This window comes from Hyla sarda, chromosome 12 (genome assembly GCF_029499605.1).
Source record: "Hyla sarda isolate aHylSar1 chromosome 12, aHylSar1.hap1, whole genome shotgun sequence".
In the NCBI taxonomy this organism is placed as follows: Eukaryota; Metazoa; Chordata; class Amphibia; order Anura; family Hylidae; genus Hyla; species Hyla sarda.
The window spans coordinates 33,372,243-33,390,860 of record NC_079200.1 but is presented as its reverse complement, the minus strand read 5'-3'; the positions used below and the strand labels follow the sequence as shown (position 1 = coordinate 33,390,860).

The following is an 18,618-nucleotide window of genomic DNA, read 5'->3' as shown; positions in this document are numbered from 1 at the left end:
TAATGGTTTACTATATGATTCTGCTTCTATGCAATGTAGATTCTGGTCTGTGCTGGACTCATTATGTTTCTTCTGTTTCAGCTACCGGACCTCAAAATGCTGGTACCCCAATGTCCACTCCCACTCCAGGCTCCACTGCCACCCCAGCTGACCAGAGTAAGGCCATCACTCGCCTGCACATGCAGCTTCATCTTCATGACCTGCAGCACAATGCCAGTGAGCTGAGGAACCAGCTGCAGCAGCTGAAAAAACTGCAGGTACCCAATAATGCCATAACGTGACCAGAAAAGATCTCACAGTGATGTCACAATACAGGAATCATACACACAGGGACTTCACAGAACAGGGATAATACACACAGCGATGTCACAGTACAGGGATAATATACACAGTGATGTCACAGTACAGAGAGAATACACACACTGATGTCACAGTACAGGGATAATATACACAGTGATGTCACAGTACAGGGATAATATACACAGTGATGTCACAGTACAGGGATAATACACACACTGATGTCACAGTACAGGGATAATATACACAGTGATGTCACAGTACAGGGATAATACACACACTGATGTCACAGTACAGGGATAATATACACAGTGATGTCACAGTACAGGGATAATATACACAGTGATGTCACAGTACAGGGATAATATACACAGTGATGTCACAGTACAGGGATAATACACACAGTGATGTCACAGTACAGGGATAATACACACAGTGATGTCACAGTACAGGGATAATATACACAGTGATGTCACAATACAGAGATAATATGCACAGTGATGTCACAGTACAGAGATAATACACACAGTGATGTCACAGAACAGGAATAATACACAGTGATGTCACAGTACAGAGATAATACACACAGTGATGTCACAGAACAGGGATGATCCACACAGTGATCTACAGTACAGGGATAATACACACAGTGATGTCACAGTACAGGGATAATAAACAGTGATGTCACAGTACAGAGATAATACACACAGTGATGTCACAGTACAGGGATAATGCACAGTGATGTCACAGTACAGGGATAATAAACAGTGATGTCACAGTACAGAGATAATACACACAGTGATGTGACAGAACAGGGATAATCCACACAGGGATCTACAGTACAGGGATAATACACACAGTGATGTCACAGTACAGGGATAATACACACAGTGATGTCACAGTACAGGGATAATACACAGGGACTTCACAGTACAGGGATAATACACACAGTGATGTCACAGTACAGGGATAATACACACAGTGATGTCACAGTACAGGGATAATACACAGTGATGTCACAGTACAGGGATAATACACAGGGACTTCACAGTACAGGGATAATACACAGTGATGTCACAGTACAGGGATAATACACACAGTGATGTCACAGTACAGGGATAATACACACAGTGATGTCACAGTACAGGGATAATACACAGTGATGTCACAGTACAGGGAGAATCCACACAGTGATGTACAGTACAGGGATAATACAGTGATGTCACAGAACAGAGATAATCCACACAGTGATGTACAGTACAGGGATAATACAGTGATGTCACAGTACAGGGATAATACACAGTGATGTCACAGTACAGGGATAATACACACAGTGATGTCACAGTACAGGGATAATAAACAGTGATGTCACAGTACAGGGGTAATACACACAGTGATGTCACAGTACAGAGATAATATACAAAGTGATGTCACAGTACAGGGATAATACACACAGTGATGTCACAGTACAGGGATAATACACACAGTGATGTCACAGTACAGGGATAATACACAGTGATGTCACAGTACAGGGATAATGCACACAGTGATGTCACAGTACAGGGATAATACACACAGTGATGTCACAGTACAGGGATAATACACACAGTGATGTCACTACAGGGATAATACACACAGTGATGTCACAGTACAGGGATAATACACACCGTGATGTCACAGTACAGGGATAATACACACAGTGATGTCACAGTACAGCGATAATACACAGTGATGTCACAGTACAGGGATAATACACACAGTGATGTCACAGTACAGGGATAATACACACAGTGATGTCACAGTACAGGGATAATACACAGGGACTTCACAGTACAGGGATAATACACACAGTGATGTCACAGTACAGGGATAATACACAGTGATGTCACAGTACAGGGATAATACACACAGTGATGTCACAGTACAGGGATAATACACACAGTGATGTCACAGTACAGGGATAATACACAGTGATGTCACAGTACAGGGATAATATGCACAGTGATGTCACAGAACAGGGAGAATACACACAGTGATGTACAGTACAGGGATAATACAGTGATGTCACAGAACAGAGATAATCCACACAGTGATGTACAGTACAGGGATAATACAGAGATGTCACAGTACAGGGATAATACACAGTGATGTCACAGTACAGGGATAATACACACAGTGATGTCACAGTACAGGGATAATAAACAGTGATGTCACAGTACAGGGGTAATACACACAGTGATGTCACAGTACAGAGATAATATACAAAGTGATGTCACAGTACAGGGATAATACACACAGTGATGTCACAGTACAGGGATAATACACACAGTGATGTCACAGTACAGGGATAATACACAGTGATGTCACAGTACAGGGATAATACACACAGTGATGTCACAGTATAGGGATAATACACACCGTGATGTCACAGTACAGGGATAATACACACAGTGATGTCACAGTACAGGGATAATACACACAGTGATGTCACAGTACAGCGATAATACACAGTGATGTCACAGTACAGGGATAATACACACAGTGATGTCACAGTACAGGAATAATACACACAGTGATGTCACAGTACAGGGATAATACACACAGTGATGTCACAGTACAGGGATGATATACACAGTGATGTCACAGTACAGGGATAATACACACAGTGATGTCACAGTACAGGGATAATATACACAGTGATGTCACAATACAGGGATAATACATACAGTGATGTCAGAGTACAGGGATAATACATATAGTGATGTCAGAGTACAGGGATAATATACACAGTGATGTCACAGTACAGGGATAATACACACAGTGATGTCACAGTACAGGGATAATACACACAGTGATGTCACAGTACAGGGATAATACACAGTGATGTCAGAGTACAGGGATAATACACAGTGATGTCACAGTACAGGGATAATATACACAGTGATGTCACAGTACAGGGATAATGCACAGTGAGGTCACAGTACAGAGATAATGCACAGTGATGTCACAGTACAGGGATAATACACAGTGATGTCACAGTACAGGGATAATACACACAGTGATGTCACAGTACAGGGATAATACACACAGTGATGTCACAGTACAGGGATAATACACACAGTGATGTCACAGTACAGGGATAATGCACAGTGAGGTCACAGTACAGGGATAATACACAGTGATGTCACAGTACAGGGATAATACACACAGTGATGTCACAGTACAGGGATAATACACACAGTGATGTCACAGTACAGGGATAATACACACAGTGATGTCACAGTACAGGGATAATGCACAGTGAGGTCACAGTACAGGGATAATACACAGTGATGTCACAGTACAGGGATAATACACACAGTGATGTCACAGTACAGGGATAATACACACAGTGATGTCACAGTACAGGGATAATATACACAGTGATGTGACAGTACAGGAATAATACACACAGTGATGTGACAGTACAGGGATAATACACACAGTGATGTCACAGTACAGGGATAATATACAGTGATGTCACAGTACAGGGATAATACACACAGTGATGTCACAGTACAGGGATAATACACACAGTCATGTCACAGTACATGGATAATACACACAGTGATGTCACAGTACAGGGATAATACACACAGTGATGTCACAGTACAGGTATAATACACAGTGATGTCACTGTACAGGGATAATACACACAGTGATGTCACAGTACAGGTATAATACACACAGTGATGTCACAGTACAGGGATCATACACAGTGATGTCACAGTACAGGGATAATACACACAGCATTGGAAAACAACTATATCGATATCATAGTTATATTGCATGTGATTTCGCAGTATGGGTATAATGCAAACAGTAATATTACAGAAAAGGGATATTGTACACAACAATGGGGCCACATTTAATTCTATACGCCCCAAACGCTCTACATAGTCACTATTACCTGGAGCTTACCTTAGTTGTTGGGCCTCTGCCTCCTATTCTAGTAGTCGCATGTATACAGTTGTGACTTTTTAAAATGCCATCAATATACAATGGCGCAAACTGATAACTACAGTTCTAGATAGCAGCGTGGACATGTGTGTACATGGTCCGTGCAGGAGATCAATATAAAACAGAGAACCTCTTTTAGAATGAATTTAACCCAGCAGAAGACATTCATACATTTGTTACCTCCATGTGTACTCTAGCTGCAGAACCAGGAGACGGTGCGGAGCATGTTGAAACGTACAGAGACTGAGATCAGTGTGAGATTTACTGACACCGTGCGTAAGCAAGAAGACCCATTACAGCGGCAAAGAGCTATGGTGGAGGAAGAAAGGCTGAAGTATCTGAATGAGGAGGAGCTGATAACTCAGCAGCTTAAGTGAGTATTCGTGTTAAAGAACATATGTGTCATCCATTGGCCGCATCTTGGGGTCACTGGTAAGAACACATTGACCTTCAGAGTAAATAGAGGCGTGGGGGTCTTCTTATGTAAAGGATTTATCTTTATTTGATTATTAATTATTTTCTTTTTGCAGTGATTTAGAGAAATCAGTGGATAAGATTAAGAAAGATCTTGCACACAACCACCGCCTGATATCTGTGCAGGAACTGGAGGAGAAAGCGGTTGTGCTCAAACAGCTCGGAGAGACACTAACAGAGCTGAAGGGTAAGTACATGGGTCTGGTCTGGTGCAAATGCCAAACAGCAAAAGGCCCGGAACTACTCATTCAGGGTTGGTGGGTCCAATCGCTAAGGGTGGATTGGCCTTTAAGGGAGTACTCCACACCTAGACATCTTATCCCCTATCCAAAGGATAGTTGATAAGATGTCTGATTGCGGGGGTCCCGCCACTGGGGACCCCCACAATATAGCATGTGCGCACCCACCGGAACGGAAGTCCGTGACGTCACGACTCCGCCCCCGTGTGACGTAACGCCCCGTCCCCTCAATGCAAGTCTATGGGAGGTGGCTTGACGCCCCCTCCCATAGACTTGCATTGAGGGGACGGGGCGTGACGTCACACGGGGGTGGAGTCGTGACATCACAGACTTCCGTTCCGGTGGTCGGGACCCAGACCCTCCAGCGCTTCCGGACCAGAAACAGGTGGGTGCCGCATGCTATATTGCGGGGGTCCCCAGTGGCGGGACCCCCGCGATCAGACATCTTATCCCCTATCCTTTGGATAGGGGATAAAATGTCTAGGGGTGGAGTACCCCTTTAAAGTCCCCCCAGAGCGACCTTTAACTTTACCGATTGAAAACTCTCTGAAAGTCCTTCTAATATCTATATATTCATTTGTTTTTGTAATTTCCTGACTTTAATAAGATCCTCTTACCAATCTGCAGCTCAGTTCCCAAGCTTGCAAAGTAAAATGCGAATAGTTCTGCGCGTGGAAGTGGAAGCAGTGAAGTTCCTCAAGGAAGAGCCACATCGCTTGGATGGGCTGCTGAAGAGGTGCAAGACAGTTACTGACACACTGGCTCAGATACGCAAGTAAGTTCTCCCAGCAAACATAAAATACTAATCTTCCCGCTGATCTCAGGTTCTTAAATGGGCACTGTCATTTCACACGACTTACATCCATTTGATAACCTATTTGTTTTTTTTACATATTTGTATATCACCTAATTTACCAAAAATTACCCATTTCCCCACAGTCTTGGCTTTTGCTTCTGTACAATCTACTTACTACTGCCTGTTGTTAGGGGAAATCTGTCTCTAGTGTGTTGACTCGCTCTTGCAAACAGGTGCGGTTGCAGTATAGAGTCAAGGAGACAGCGCTTTTCAAATTAAAGTTCAGTGTTTTATTCACACACGGCAAACAGTCTTTAACCCCTTAACGACCATGGACGTGTATACACGTCCAATGGCCATTACCGAGGTATGACACGGGCTCCCGACTCGAGCCCGCGTCATACCGGCAGGCCCCCAGCTGATTCTTGCAGCTGGGGGCCGGCGTTAATAGCCGACATGCGGCAATCGCCGCGGCCAGGCTATTAACCCTTTAGATTTGACAGCGGCGTCTAAAGGTGCCTGTATCCAGTCCCTGGTGGTCCTGTGGGGTGGATCGCTCCCCCACAGCGCGATCGCGGGAGAGCGATCCACTACTGAGGTAGCCTGAGGGCTTACCTCTCCTGCTGTGTCGGCTCCGGCTCTCTGAATGATACAGCCTGGCAGGACCAGGCTTTATCAATCGAGCGCAGAGCACACTGATAAATGGGATTGTATGTAATCCCATTCATCTGTATGAGGAATCAAATGATTCCTCCTAAAAGTCCCCTAAGGGGATTAAAAGTGTAAAAGAAAAAAAAAGGTTAAAAAAAAGTTTAACACACACACATTTACCCCTTCCTTATTAAAAGTTTAAATCACCCCCCTTTTCCCAAATTCCATATAAATAATATATAAACATAATAAAAATAAACATATGTGGTATCACCGTGTGCGTAAATGTCCGAACTATAAAAATATATCATTATTTAAACCGCACAGTCAATGGCGTACACGCAAAAAAATTACAAAGTTCAAAATAGCGTATTTTTGGTCACTTTTTATATCATGAAAAAGTGAATAAAAAGCGATCAAAAAGTCCGATCAATACAAAAATGGTAGCGATAAAAACTTCAGATCACGTCGCAAAAAATGAGCCCTCATACCGCCCCATATGCAGAAAAATAAAAAAGTTATAGGGGTCAGAAAATGACAATTTTAAATGTATACATTTTTCTGCATGTAGTTATGATTTTTTCCAGAAGTACGACAAAATCAAACCTATATAAGTAGGGGATCATTTTAATCGTATGGACCTACAGAATAAAGAGAAGGTGTCATTTTTACTGAAAAATGTACTGCGTAGAAACGGAAGCCCCCAAATGTTACAAAATGGCATTTTTTCTTCAATTTTGTTGCACAATGATTTTTTTTTGCGTTTTGCCGTACATTTTTGGGTAAAATGACTGATCTCACTGCAAAGTAGAATTGGTGGCGCAAAAAATAAGCCCTCATATGGATTTTTAGGTGCAAAATTGAAAGGGTTATGATTTTTAAAAGGTGAGGAGGAAAAAATGAAAGTGCAAAAACAGAAAAACCCGTGGTCCTTAAGGGGTTAAACGTAGAACAAAGGAAAACGTAACAAAAGTCCACCTGTATTCTTTAGGTGTTTGTTCACGCCTGAGTTCCTGCCTTGCGGCGTCAAGCAAGTCTTTTCCAGGCCTCCAGCTAGGCTTTCCAGCAGCTTCCACTCTTGGAGCAACCACAGGGAAGAACTCCACACACAGCTTTCTCTTGCTCTGCGAGCTGCAACTAGCAAAATCCCCCTCAGCTGGTGAGGCAGCCTAGCTTTAAGGCCAACAAAAGCCGGCCTGGATTGTGGGGAATGACCCCCACCCTACACTTGATCATTCCCAGTAAGAGCCGTCCTGGATTGGCCTTCCAGCTATACTACAGTCACAGTATCAGCCTGCATCGCAGCACAGACACTGCAAAATTACCGGCTCTTAACTCACCAAGGCCAGGAACCTTGGTGACACATATCGCCCATCAACCACCATACCTTTATCCTTCTCACACTAGTAACAGATAGATCAGTACAATGAATCAGGAAATGGAGGAAGGACTTAGCATGTGATATGTGCATAGAAAAGAGAGAGAGAGAGTTTGAGAGAGCTTGGGATGTGTATCTGCAAGCTGAGCCAGTCTGCCTGCTGAAGATGATCTTCACTGTTCCTGGAAGGTAAATCAAGGCTTCCCCTATTAGCCAGTTATAAAGCCCAGGACACCTGTCCCTTGTGTTAATACCTGTGTGCCTAATGCTCTTTGTCCACAGTGCCTCAGTGTAATCTCCCCCCTTACCTATGGCTTCTCAGCAGCGTCAATTTAGTGCTTAATGGAACCCCTCCCTTTTCTGTGATACTGCTGCTGTGTGTTGCCTTTCTGCTTATATAGCATCTTGCAATCCCAGTGAATCAGTAACCCCTTTTGCCTCCACGTGCCATCTATAGTAGTGTTCCGTGTAAATCATTCCGCAGCACGATGTAGCCCGTTTAATGCAGTTTCACAAGGCCCTTTGTCATGGCAAAGGAGTTGGAGCAAATCCCCATAGGGAACATCTCCTGCTCTAGACAGGTACCGAGAGATGGCAGCAGAGAGCACTGTGGTCAAACTGGATAAAACGACACAACTTCTTCTGGACCATACAGCAGCTAATGAGTACTGGAAGGATTAAGAATCTTACGTAGAAGAAATTTACACATTTGTATACCTTTCTGACACCAATTGATTTAAATACATGTTTTCCCCTCTGGTGTACCCCTTTAAGGGTCCATGTGCAAAGTTGTTGTTTTTTTTTGGCTGTTTTCTAAATGTCTCTTTTTCTATTATTTTAAGGTGTGTTCTTATGTCCTCTAGGCAAGTAGATGATGGTGTTTGGAACACCCCAGAGAATCTTCATAATCCCTCTCCCAAGCAAATGGCAACCGATGGAGAGATCTCTAAAAGCAAAGATTTTGAGCTCCCCTCTAGCCCCCTAACAAATTTCTCCCAGCTAAATGAGTCTCAGACATCCAGCTGGGACCCCATCTGTCACAGCGATGCTGCCTCCCATACCGGTACCCCCACCCGAGGGGAAATGGTGACTGTAAAGACTCAGACAGTCCCAGAGACACAGAACAAGAAGGTGGGAGCTGAAAAATCGGTTTCTGTTGAGGTTAGTACTAGCGGTGAGCTTGTAGAAGGTCCAATGTAGAAGGTCCAATGATCTATGTAGATATCTCTATCAATATGTATGTGACAAAAAAAAGAGTAATTTCATCAGTGTTTCCCAACCAGGGTGCCTTGGCTGTTGCAAAACTATGACTCCCAGCATGCCCGGACAGCCAAAGGCTGTCCGGGCATGCTGGGAGTCGTAGTTTTGCAACAGCTGAAGGCACGCTGGTTGGAAAACACTGAGTTATACATTCTACAAGCACCTGAAATTACGGTAGAATATGATATTAATTCATTTAAATGCAGAATTTATGTATTGTATGCCAACACCAGTCTCAGAGGAGCGTATAGTGGTTGGCCAGGCATATTCTCCCGCCCTATCTGATATCAGGCATGAAGGGATGCGGCAGCGTGCTGGATGGGACAGTTGCCAAGGCAACCATCTGAGGCCCAGCGAATATTGTGCACGGGTCCCGATAATTAGAGTAGGACTTGTACGCGAAACTCGCTGGGTTGTCAGAAGGTTGCCATGGCAACTGACCCTCCCAGCATGCAAGTGCGTCCTTCCACGCCTAATGTTAGATCGTGCAGTAGAGTATGCCAAGTCGACTCCTTTATGGTCTAAAATTACTTTACAGTATATACTTTCATGGGAATTCAATTAATATTTGTGCTCATGGCTGAAACAAGAAGACGTGCCTGTATGACCCACAATACCTTACAAGTGTGCCATAAAACTCGCTCAAGGGCACACCTACAGAGGGCATACCCTATAATTATAGATTAACTAATAATAGCTGCAGGTGGAGTCCACAACCCATCATATACCCCTCAAATGGCCAGGGCTCTAAATAATTAATATAGTTACCAAATAACACTGGTATAGAAGAAGGAATATTACCTTCATACTGGTACTGACCAGATTCTGTATACTGAGACCAATAATACAGTATACTAGGAGGAATATTATCACCATACATATTACCATCATACTGTTACTGACCAAATCCTGTATGCTGAGACCAATAATACCAGTATACAAGGAGGAATATTATCATTATACATATTACCATCATACTGTTACTGACCAAATCCTGTATGCTGAGACCAATAATACCAGTATACTAGGAGGAATATTATCACCATACATATTACCATCATACTGTTACTGACCAAATCCTGTATGCTGAGACCAACAATACCAGTATACAAGGAGGAATATTATCACTATACATATTAACATCATACTGTTACTGACCAAATCCTGTACGCTGAGACCAATAATACCAGTATACAAGGAGGAATATTATCACTATACATATTACCATCATACTGTTACTGACCAAATCCTGTATACTGAGACCAATTTTACCAATATACAAGGAGGAATATTATCTCCATACATATTACCATCATACGGTTACTGACCTAATCCTGTATAAAAGTATATACCAGTATACAAGGAGAAATATTATCACTGTACATATTAACAACCTGCATACTGAAACCATATACAGTTACATAAGGTGATTTCTTCTCTAATTTGAGTCGTTCACTTTCCTTTTTCTTCTCCATCCGGCCCAGACCTTTCATGACAATTTCTTCCAGCCACAACTTGTCTCTACAGAACCTGCCAGACAAACATTTTAGGCTCCATTCTTTTTCAGCACCTATATTGCTCCAAACAGTAATATTGCCCCTCTTGGTGTCCCACATAGTAGAGTGGGTAGATAAGTGGATTGGGGAAGAGTAGGTAGGTCCCTCCTTTAAGTAATTAAGTCTCTCTATCAACCCCCTTTAGGTAAGTAAAGAAGCACCTTTAGGTAATTGTAGCAGCCCTTCCTGTGTGCCGTCTTCTCTCTTCTCTTCCGCTCTGTGCTCCGGTGCATGATTTCACACCTGCTGTAGCACAGAGGAAGGATGTTTGGCATCTTGTGGCTGCCCACATCAGCCAATGGCTGTTCGCTCAGTCAAACAGCTCAGCGCTAGTGTTGCTCGTGAATATTCGCAATGCGAATTTTATTCGCGAATATTCGCGAATATAGCACTATATATTCGTAATTACGAATATTCGTTTTTTTTTTGTTTTTTTTTTCACAGTACACATCACAGTGATCATCCCTCTCTGCTTCCAGCTTGTGTGGTGTAAAGAAGGCTGTAATACTACTATGTGAGACTGGTGTGCGAATTTTCGCATATACGAAAATTTGCACATGCGAATTTTCGCATATGCGAATTTTCGCATATGCGAATTTTCGCTTATGTTAATTTTGTATGTGCTAATTTTCGCATATATAAATGTTCGCATACGTGAATTTTCACATATGCGAAAATAAAATGAGAATTTTCGAATATGCGAATATTCGCGAATATATGACGAATATTTGTCCATATATTTGCGAATATTCGCGAATTCGAATATGGCCTATGCCGCTCAACACTACTCAGCACCACATTTAAATGAGCACTGTCATGAAATCAAAAAATGTATATGTTGTAGTACTTAAGTACTACAACATATCTCTAATATACTTTAATTTAAAAAAGTGATATTAAACATGTTTAAAATCACTTTTAAATTCGGCCACTAGGGATCGCCCTCCTAGTGGCCGAATGCATTGGGCAGTGACGTCACTAATGAATTTCGACTCGTTGAAGCCTGGCAACGAGTCGGAATTCATTCACTGCGGTGCTCGCTCCCGCCTGTCAATCAGACAGGCGGGAGCGAGCGCTTTGAATGAAGAGGATGCGCGCAGGCTCCCTGGCAGGCCCCGGTGACAGGTAAGATTGTCTATGTTGTGTCTGTTACTGAATGTTTTATGTGGGGGGGGGGAGGGGAGGGGGGGTAGTGGGTTGTGCGGCGCAGCGGGGCCAGGGGGGTTGCGGGCTGCGCGGCGGGAGCGGGATGGGCCATCACGGTGTGCCTCCAGTTGTATGTCAATAGATGTCAGGGCAAGCTGGGAGTTGTAGTGGGGAAACAGCTGGAGGGACACTGAGTAGGTGAACTAAGGGGGGGGTGGGGAGGGAGTTGAGCGGTGCGACGGGGGCGGGGGGGGGGATTGCCGGCATTGCGCGGCGGGGAGCGGGATGTGCGGCCATCACGGTGTGCCTCCAGTTGTTTCCCCACTACAACTCCCAGCATGCCCTGACAGCCAGTAGATGTCAGGGCATGCTGGGAGTTGTAGTGGTGAAACAGCTGGAGACGCCCTGTTAGGAGAACTAAGGGCGGAAGTTGGCCCCCAGAAGGCATCAGTGACGTGGTGCCTGCTGGGGAAGTCTGCCTGGTAGTGAGGGTATTAGGGATAGAAGGGCAATAGGCAGGGACAGAAAGAAAAAAAACATAATGGTGGGAGCTACCCTTTAACTGTAAGTGCTTCTAAGATTTACTTATAGTTAAATGTGTCGCAGCCCTACTTGTTCAGTCAGATGGCCTGTCCCTTGGACCAGTCCGGGCCTGGCCATGGCTGATATGGAATACATGATCCTATCTTCAGACCTGCTGCAGACCACTCCAAATCATTTAATGTCAAAAATGCTCATTTACTCAATTTTTTATTGCGCTCTCATACTGCTGTGATGAATCTGTTGGCCTAGGTTATCACCAATGATATACATTCCTATTGTTCTGATGAGTATAAGGAGGACAGTGATGGGCAAATGATCCCAGTGATGGCACATCTCCAGAGTAATTATTTCAATAGTAATTCTTCCAATTATTCCAAGATAAATAGCATAAAACAAGTAAAATAGCACATCCAACGCGTTTCGGGTCCGAACTGGAAACTTTCTTAAGTGCGTGCATCCTGCATGCACTTGAGAAAGGGTCCAGTTCAAACCCGAAAGGTGTTGGATGTGCTATCTTTTATGCTTTATGCTATTTATCTTGGAATACATTTTTTTACTCTGGAGAAGCGCCATCACTGGGATCATTTGCCCATCACCGTCCTCCTTGTACAGTGTGTATAGCCGAAGCTTCTGATGCTATCGGGTCTGCCCAGGGCTGCTGACCAATGGCCATTTAAAGGAAATCTGTCAGCAGTATCACCCGCACTAAAGCTGTCACACAGGCTTGTAGTGCGGGTGATGCTGATCATAACGATATTCATGGCGTCCAGATCCGCCCAGCTGTTTCGCCGCAATTCACCTTTTTATTTTTACGCAAATGAGGGCCTTGGGGCATGGGCGGAGCCCTGAACCGAGCTAGAAGCACACTGACATTATCTTTCTGGGTGGGTGGGCGGGCTATCAGCTCATCAATATTCATAACCCCCTGCTCTTGCGCCCCGTGTTAGTGTACAGGACATGCACCGTACACTAACACGGGGTGCAAGAGCAGGGAGGGAAGCGGCGCATGCGCCATACACTAACACGGGGCGCAAGAGCAGGGAAGGAAACGGCGCATGCGCCATACACTAACACGGGGCGCAAGAGCAGGGTGGGCGTTATGAATATTGATGAGCCGGGCGGATCACCTGCCCGGCGAAGATGATGTCAGCGTGCCCCTAGCTTGGTTCAGAGCTCCGCCCATGCCCCAAGGCCCTCATTTGCATAAAAATTGCGGCAGAATAGCTGGGTGAATCTGGATGCCGTGAATATCGTTATGACCAGCATCACGCACACTACAAGCCTGTGTGACAGCTGACACAGCGGGTGATACTGCTGACAGATTTCCTTTAACTACACGCTCATTTAGGTGTTGTGCTCTTAGCCTTCCGTAAGCGAGAATTACTTAATATATTGTCTTCCTGAGCTGACGTTGCGATAATACACTAGGACTGCACCACGGATTGTTTTCTTTTTATTTTAATATTGTTCTGATCTGTCAAAAAAGAAAAGCAGCAAAGATAACCGTGATGCCGGATCTGCTGCAGCTCTTATCATTTAAATGTGAGGTTATACCACGCCTCTTTAACACCAGGCCACGCCTACTTTGTCAGAGCAGCTGTGACTGGCATAAGGACCCGCACACTTATGTGCAAAAAAGGGCCTGCGCAAAAATGTGCGACTTTTCTACACCTAAATCAGACATAGAAGCTTAATAAATCCCACCCTATGTTGATAGTGTTGTGTGTGACCAGCAGTCTGTCATTACGGCTTCTACCTGAGCTCTTTCCTTCTTCCCATTATAGGCAGCCGAGCGAGACTGGGAAGAGAAGCGAGCCGCACTGACACAGTACAGTGCCAAAGACATTAACCGCCTACTGGAGGAAACCCAGGCCGAGCTCATGAAGGCTATTCCAGACTTGGATTTTGCAGCCAAACATAAACCAACTGGAAGTGCAGCATCTACCCCAGAGCACCGTGCCAGTAAGCCGCAGCAAGCACAAAAGCTCAGCACCAAATTAGATCCCAATGGGAGAAGAGGCTCCGGTAAGGGAGTAGAAAGTACCATGTACATGAGGATGGCAGAGAAGATACAGGCCCACATGTATCAATCTGCCTGAAACCAAATAGGTCTAAAACCAAATCTGCCTAGTTTTGCCCATAGTAACCAACTTTATGTCTAACGAGCTCTGGTAAAATTACGGCTGAGCTGTGATTGGTTGTTATGGGCAAAACCAGACAGTTTTGTTTTCAGACAGCTTGATAGATTTGGGCCATAGAACAGATACAAAGTGGTTGGGATATTTGTTAATCATTTTCTGGCTTATTTATTACAGATGAGCTGACAGTCCCTAGATACAGGACTGAAAAGCCGTCTAAGTCCCCTCCCCCACCTCCACCCCGCCGCAGCTTTCCGTCCTCACATGGGATCACCACAGCTCGAACAGGAGAGGTGATCCTCACCAGCAAGAAGGATACCGTGTTTATCAAGGTGAGACAAGGAGTCCACTCTTTAGGGGCCCATTTATACTGAGTAGATCCTGAATAGCTGGAGGTGGCTGATATGGAGGCTTCTTGGTCTTTCCGATTGCCAGACATGGCTAAGGCTTTCTAATTTTATTTGTAGTGTGTATATTTGCACCTCTTCTAAAGTTCATCCCCCCCCATATTCCAGAAGTCCGACTCTGAGGAAATGGAAAGCCAGAAACCTCAGGTGAAGCTTCGTAGAACTGTGTCTGAAGTGGTTCGCCCAGCGTCCACCCCACCGATCATTGCCTCTGGCATCAAAGACGATGACGATGAAGATCGGATTATTGCGGAGCTAGAGGTGAGAAATCTATGACCAAAAAAATCCTAGTTACTTTCTACCTACCAAACACACTATATGCTCTAACATTAAATTTTTCTCAGTGATTTTTATAGTTTTTTTATTTTTACTTTTTTTTCTTCCTATTTTATCCAAATTTATAAAATTGTATTTTGCTTTAGCGAAGAATCAACCAAACAGTAGCTAGGGGTCTTCTAGCCCTCTGATCCAAATTTACATGGTGACCCCCTGCCCAAGATTGCTTATATATCTTCTTCTACCTGGTTCTTATTACTTGTTGTCAGAATTTGCCAGGAAAAAAGCTATAACACCCCAGATGCTTTCTCTTTTAATGGAGGACAACCAATACAACAAGGTCCAGCACTGCTTGAAGGACTCTTTTAGAACTTATTAAATTACCTTAACACTTTGATGTTACCAGGACTTTTAGGAACATTTTTGAGAACAGCATCATCCACACTAACCTGGTACCTGCTGGTACTGCCTGGTGCGGGTGACCCTGATCACTGGGGTCTTTTCAATTTAGCTGTACACTGCACCTTTGTGGATACGTAGATAAAAATATGTAACTTAGTCTCTTTGGTGCACTGGGTGCATTCTCTAATCCCTTGGTGCACTGTTATACCTGCTCAGTTGGTCCACATAGCGGGGAGAGTTATGAATATTTTTTATTGGAACGTTTTTTAAGGGACCAGGCAGGCAGGTGTAATACACCAAGGGGTTAGGGAAGCCCCCAGTGCACCAAAAGGCTAAGTTACATATTTGTATTTTTATTTATATATCCATTATGGTCTGAAATTCAGCTAAATCGAAAAGACCTTAGTGATCAGCATCGCCCCCACATCAGGCAGTACCAGCAGGTTAGTGTGGATGACGCTGCTGTTAGTTCCCTTTTAGGATTTTTTTTTCAATTTGACATTTCATTTATTCTTGCTATCAAACGGTTCTATGAATAATATATTTATATGTTCATTGTTTGGGTGGAAATCCTTTTCTGTGATGGCATTTCTTCTCATTGTAGCCATAAATGTAATACACGCAGCTTTCAATGTCTTTACTAGACTATTTGACATTGAATGCCATTGAGTGATGTGTCCCAATTTTGACTTAGTATCCCTCTAGTGGAATGTGGTGTGGTGTTTAGCTCTAATGTCCATCTGGGGAAGGGTGAGCACGATTCTCGAAAAATGCCAATATTGCAAACTGTAGGACAATGTATTCATCTTCATACAATTAAAGGGGTTGTTTGGAGATTGTTGTTCTCCCAAGACCCATTTAGCCATTATCTCTAATGGTACCGCTGTGTAATTGCACTTTTCCACTAACAAGGTTAGGATTCTGCTGTGCCAAATGGTATAAAGAAGAGCTCCGAAGATAGAAGATAGATACTGGGTCATTGCAGTTTTAATGGGTTATAAGTCAATGAAGCGAGAATTGTTTGAATTGCTGTAAATAGAAGAATTTCCCTTCTTATTGTCACTTCATGAAACCAACATCTTTTTTTTAAGAGGTGGACCTCATGTACTTTTTGCTTCAGCAAAAGGTAAGAAGTGAAATACTAGCTGTTTGGGAAAAATAACTGTTTTTCAGCTCTTTAAAATGAATTGGTTATTCTTGGGACGGGGCATTAATGTTGAATAGATGGGGTCATCATCATATTGAGCTGTTTAAAGGGGCAATAGCACTTCTCCTACATGATTCTATCTCTTCTGATTCGATATTACCTTAGCCGTTTGCACGAACTGCTTGCACTCTATTCAAGGCAAGTCTTCCCATGTGAAGTAGTGAATCGCAGGTATACATTACATCTACTGTTAGATACTGTATCTCATGTAATGCAGATAAGTGGTCCATATTTTCCAGAAGTTCTGCTTCTATTGATGAAATTAAGCTGAACTTCAGCATAAATATCGATAAGAGAGCCAGTATGGTAGTCCATAACAGCAGGGTGAAACAATGAGAATTCGGTACTCTCTACCATAAATGTATAAGCTCATCTGAGTATACCTGGTTCTTTCAATGGAGGGAAAAATAGGCCAGTGTTATACAAGATTGGGCATGTTACACCCAATGTCTTTCTTATTTGTTCTGGAGAGTCAGAAGGCCTCTGTACACATCAGACTGATGCCCAATGATTTAGAGTACAACACATCTCATGTACTTTTTGTAGTAGGGGAAGGGTCCTTATAGGTATACACACTGTGTGTTTGGTTTCTTTCTCCCATCATCCTGCTGTATTTTGACTTCCCAGGTATTCCAGAGAAGTTCTGGCTCCCTCTTTATACCTCAGTTCCATTCTGAGCATTCAGCGGCATCCCATTCGGTGCCACGTCCAGCACATCTGTGGTCCAATGAGGCCACCATAGAACATGGAGGATGGAAGGTAACAGCTTGTGTTCTGGGCACCTTGGCCCGGTCTGCTGTGCACTTCTCACAGTCTAATCCTTCACTCCACCTTCTCTTTAAGTCCTTTATAATAAACTAATGCCTCACTTCCTCTCTCCCTCACTTCACTGACAATGTATACTAATGTATGCTAAGCTGCCTGTCACTCATCTGCACATGTCCTGAGCAGGCACGGGGAATCACATGGTAACCGCATGTCTAACGCCTCATGGCAGCTGGTATAACCGATAACATCTGGCATGAGCAAAGTATTACAAGTCCTATCAATATCTGCTCTACTTTGTATATTCTACATTTCTTGTGGGAAAAGTGTTACACTATGTGCGCGTTCTGGCACTGTATTGTTAATATTGAGCAGCTGTGGTCCTGCTGCAAATATAGGCTCCTTGTATACTGGATGTTTGTGTGGCAGTGTCACACTGCAGACCGCGTACTACACTACTGATCAAGTGCAGTCAACAACACAATAAAGAGTTAAAACCAATGGCTCGTTAGTTTTCCCAGTTCTCACCACCTTGCCCAGGATCTCATACAGACTTCTTATATTCAGAGTATGCTGCTTGGACAAATTAAAATATCGAGTATAATATCCCCCATAGTGATGTAAACCATCTGACACCCATAAAAAGTGCCTGGCTGGCAACTGCCCTCTTAAGAGGTGATTACCTCAGAGGATGATAACATAATATTACAGAGGGATCTGGGAAAGCTGGAGGCTTGGGCACAAGCATGGCAAATGAAGTTTAAGGTGGAGAAATGTGAGGTTATACACCTGGGCCAAAAAACAAAATTCATAATTATGTGCTAAATAATAAGACATTATGTAAAAAGTCTGCCAAAAATAACTTGGGGTACTGGTGGACAGTAAATTTGACTTTAGCAATCAGTGCCAGGCAGCTGCTGCTAAGGCTAACAAAGTCATGGGATGTATCAAGAGAGGCATAGAGGCAAGTGACAAGGACATAGTTTTTCTTCTGTATAAATCATTAGTCAGACCACATATGGAGTACTGTGTCCAATTCTGGTCATCTGTATATGAGAAGGACATGGCGAACTTGGAGAGGGTG

At 43.5% G+C, this 18,618-nt stretch overlaps 1 protein-coding gene across 12 annotated transcripts in view; it reads left to right on the top strand.

Annotated features, from left to right (window-relative positions):
• SRCIN1 (SRC kinase signaling inhibitor 1) overlaps positions 1-18,618 on the top strand; it is a 489,213-nt gene that overhangs the window by 444,236 nt on the left and 26,359 nt on the right. For 10 of the 12 annotated variants that reach the window (XM_056548576.1, XM_056548575.1, XM_056548579.1 and 7 more), the window contains 9 exons: positions 82-257; positions 4,494-4,669; positions 4,827-4,957; positions 5,637-5,784; positions 8,677-8,995; positions 14,124-14,364; positions 14,655-14,809; positions 14,993-15,145; positions 17,397-17,528. In XM_056548576.1, the coding sequence (XP_056404551.1) occupies positions 82-257; positions 4,494-4,669; positions 4,827-4,957; positions 5,637-5,784; positions 8,677-8,995; positions 14,124-14,364; positions 14,655-14,809; positions 14,993-15,145; positions 17,397-17,528 (1,631 nt within the window). The remainder of the gene's footprint in view (positions 1-81; positions 258-4,493; positions 4,670-4,826; positions 4,958-5,636; positions 5,785-8,676; positions 8,996-14,123; positions 14,365-14,654; positions 14,810-14,992; positions 15,146-17,396; positions 17,529-18,618) is intronic. The other 2 variants (XM_056548586.1, XM_056548578.1) reach the window with 1 other exon arrangement.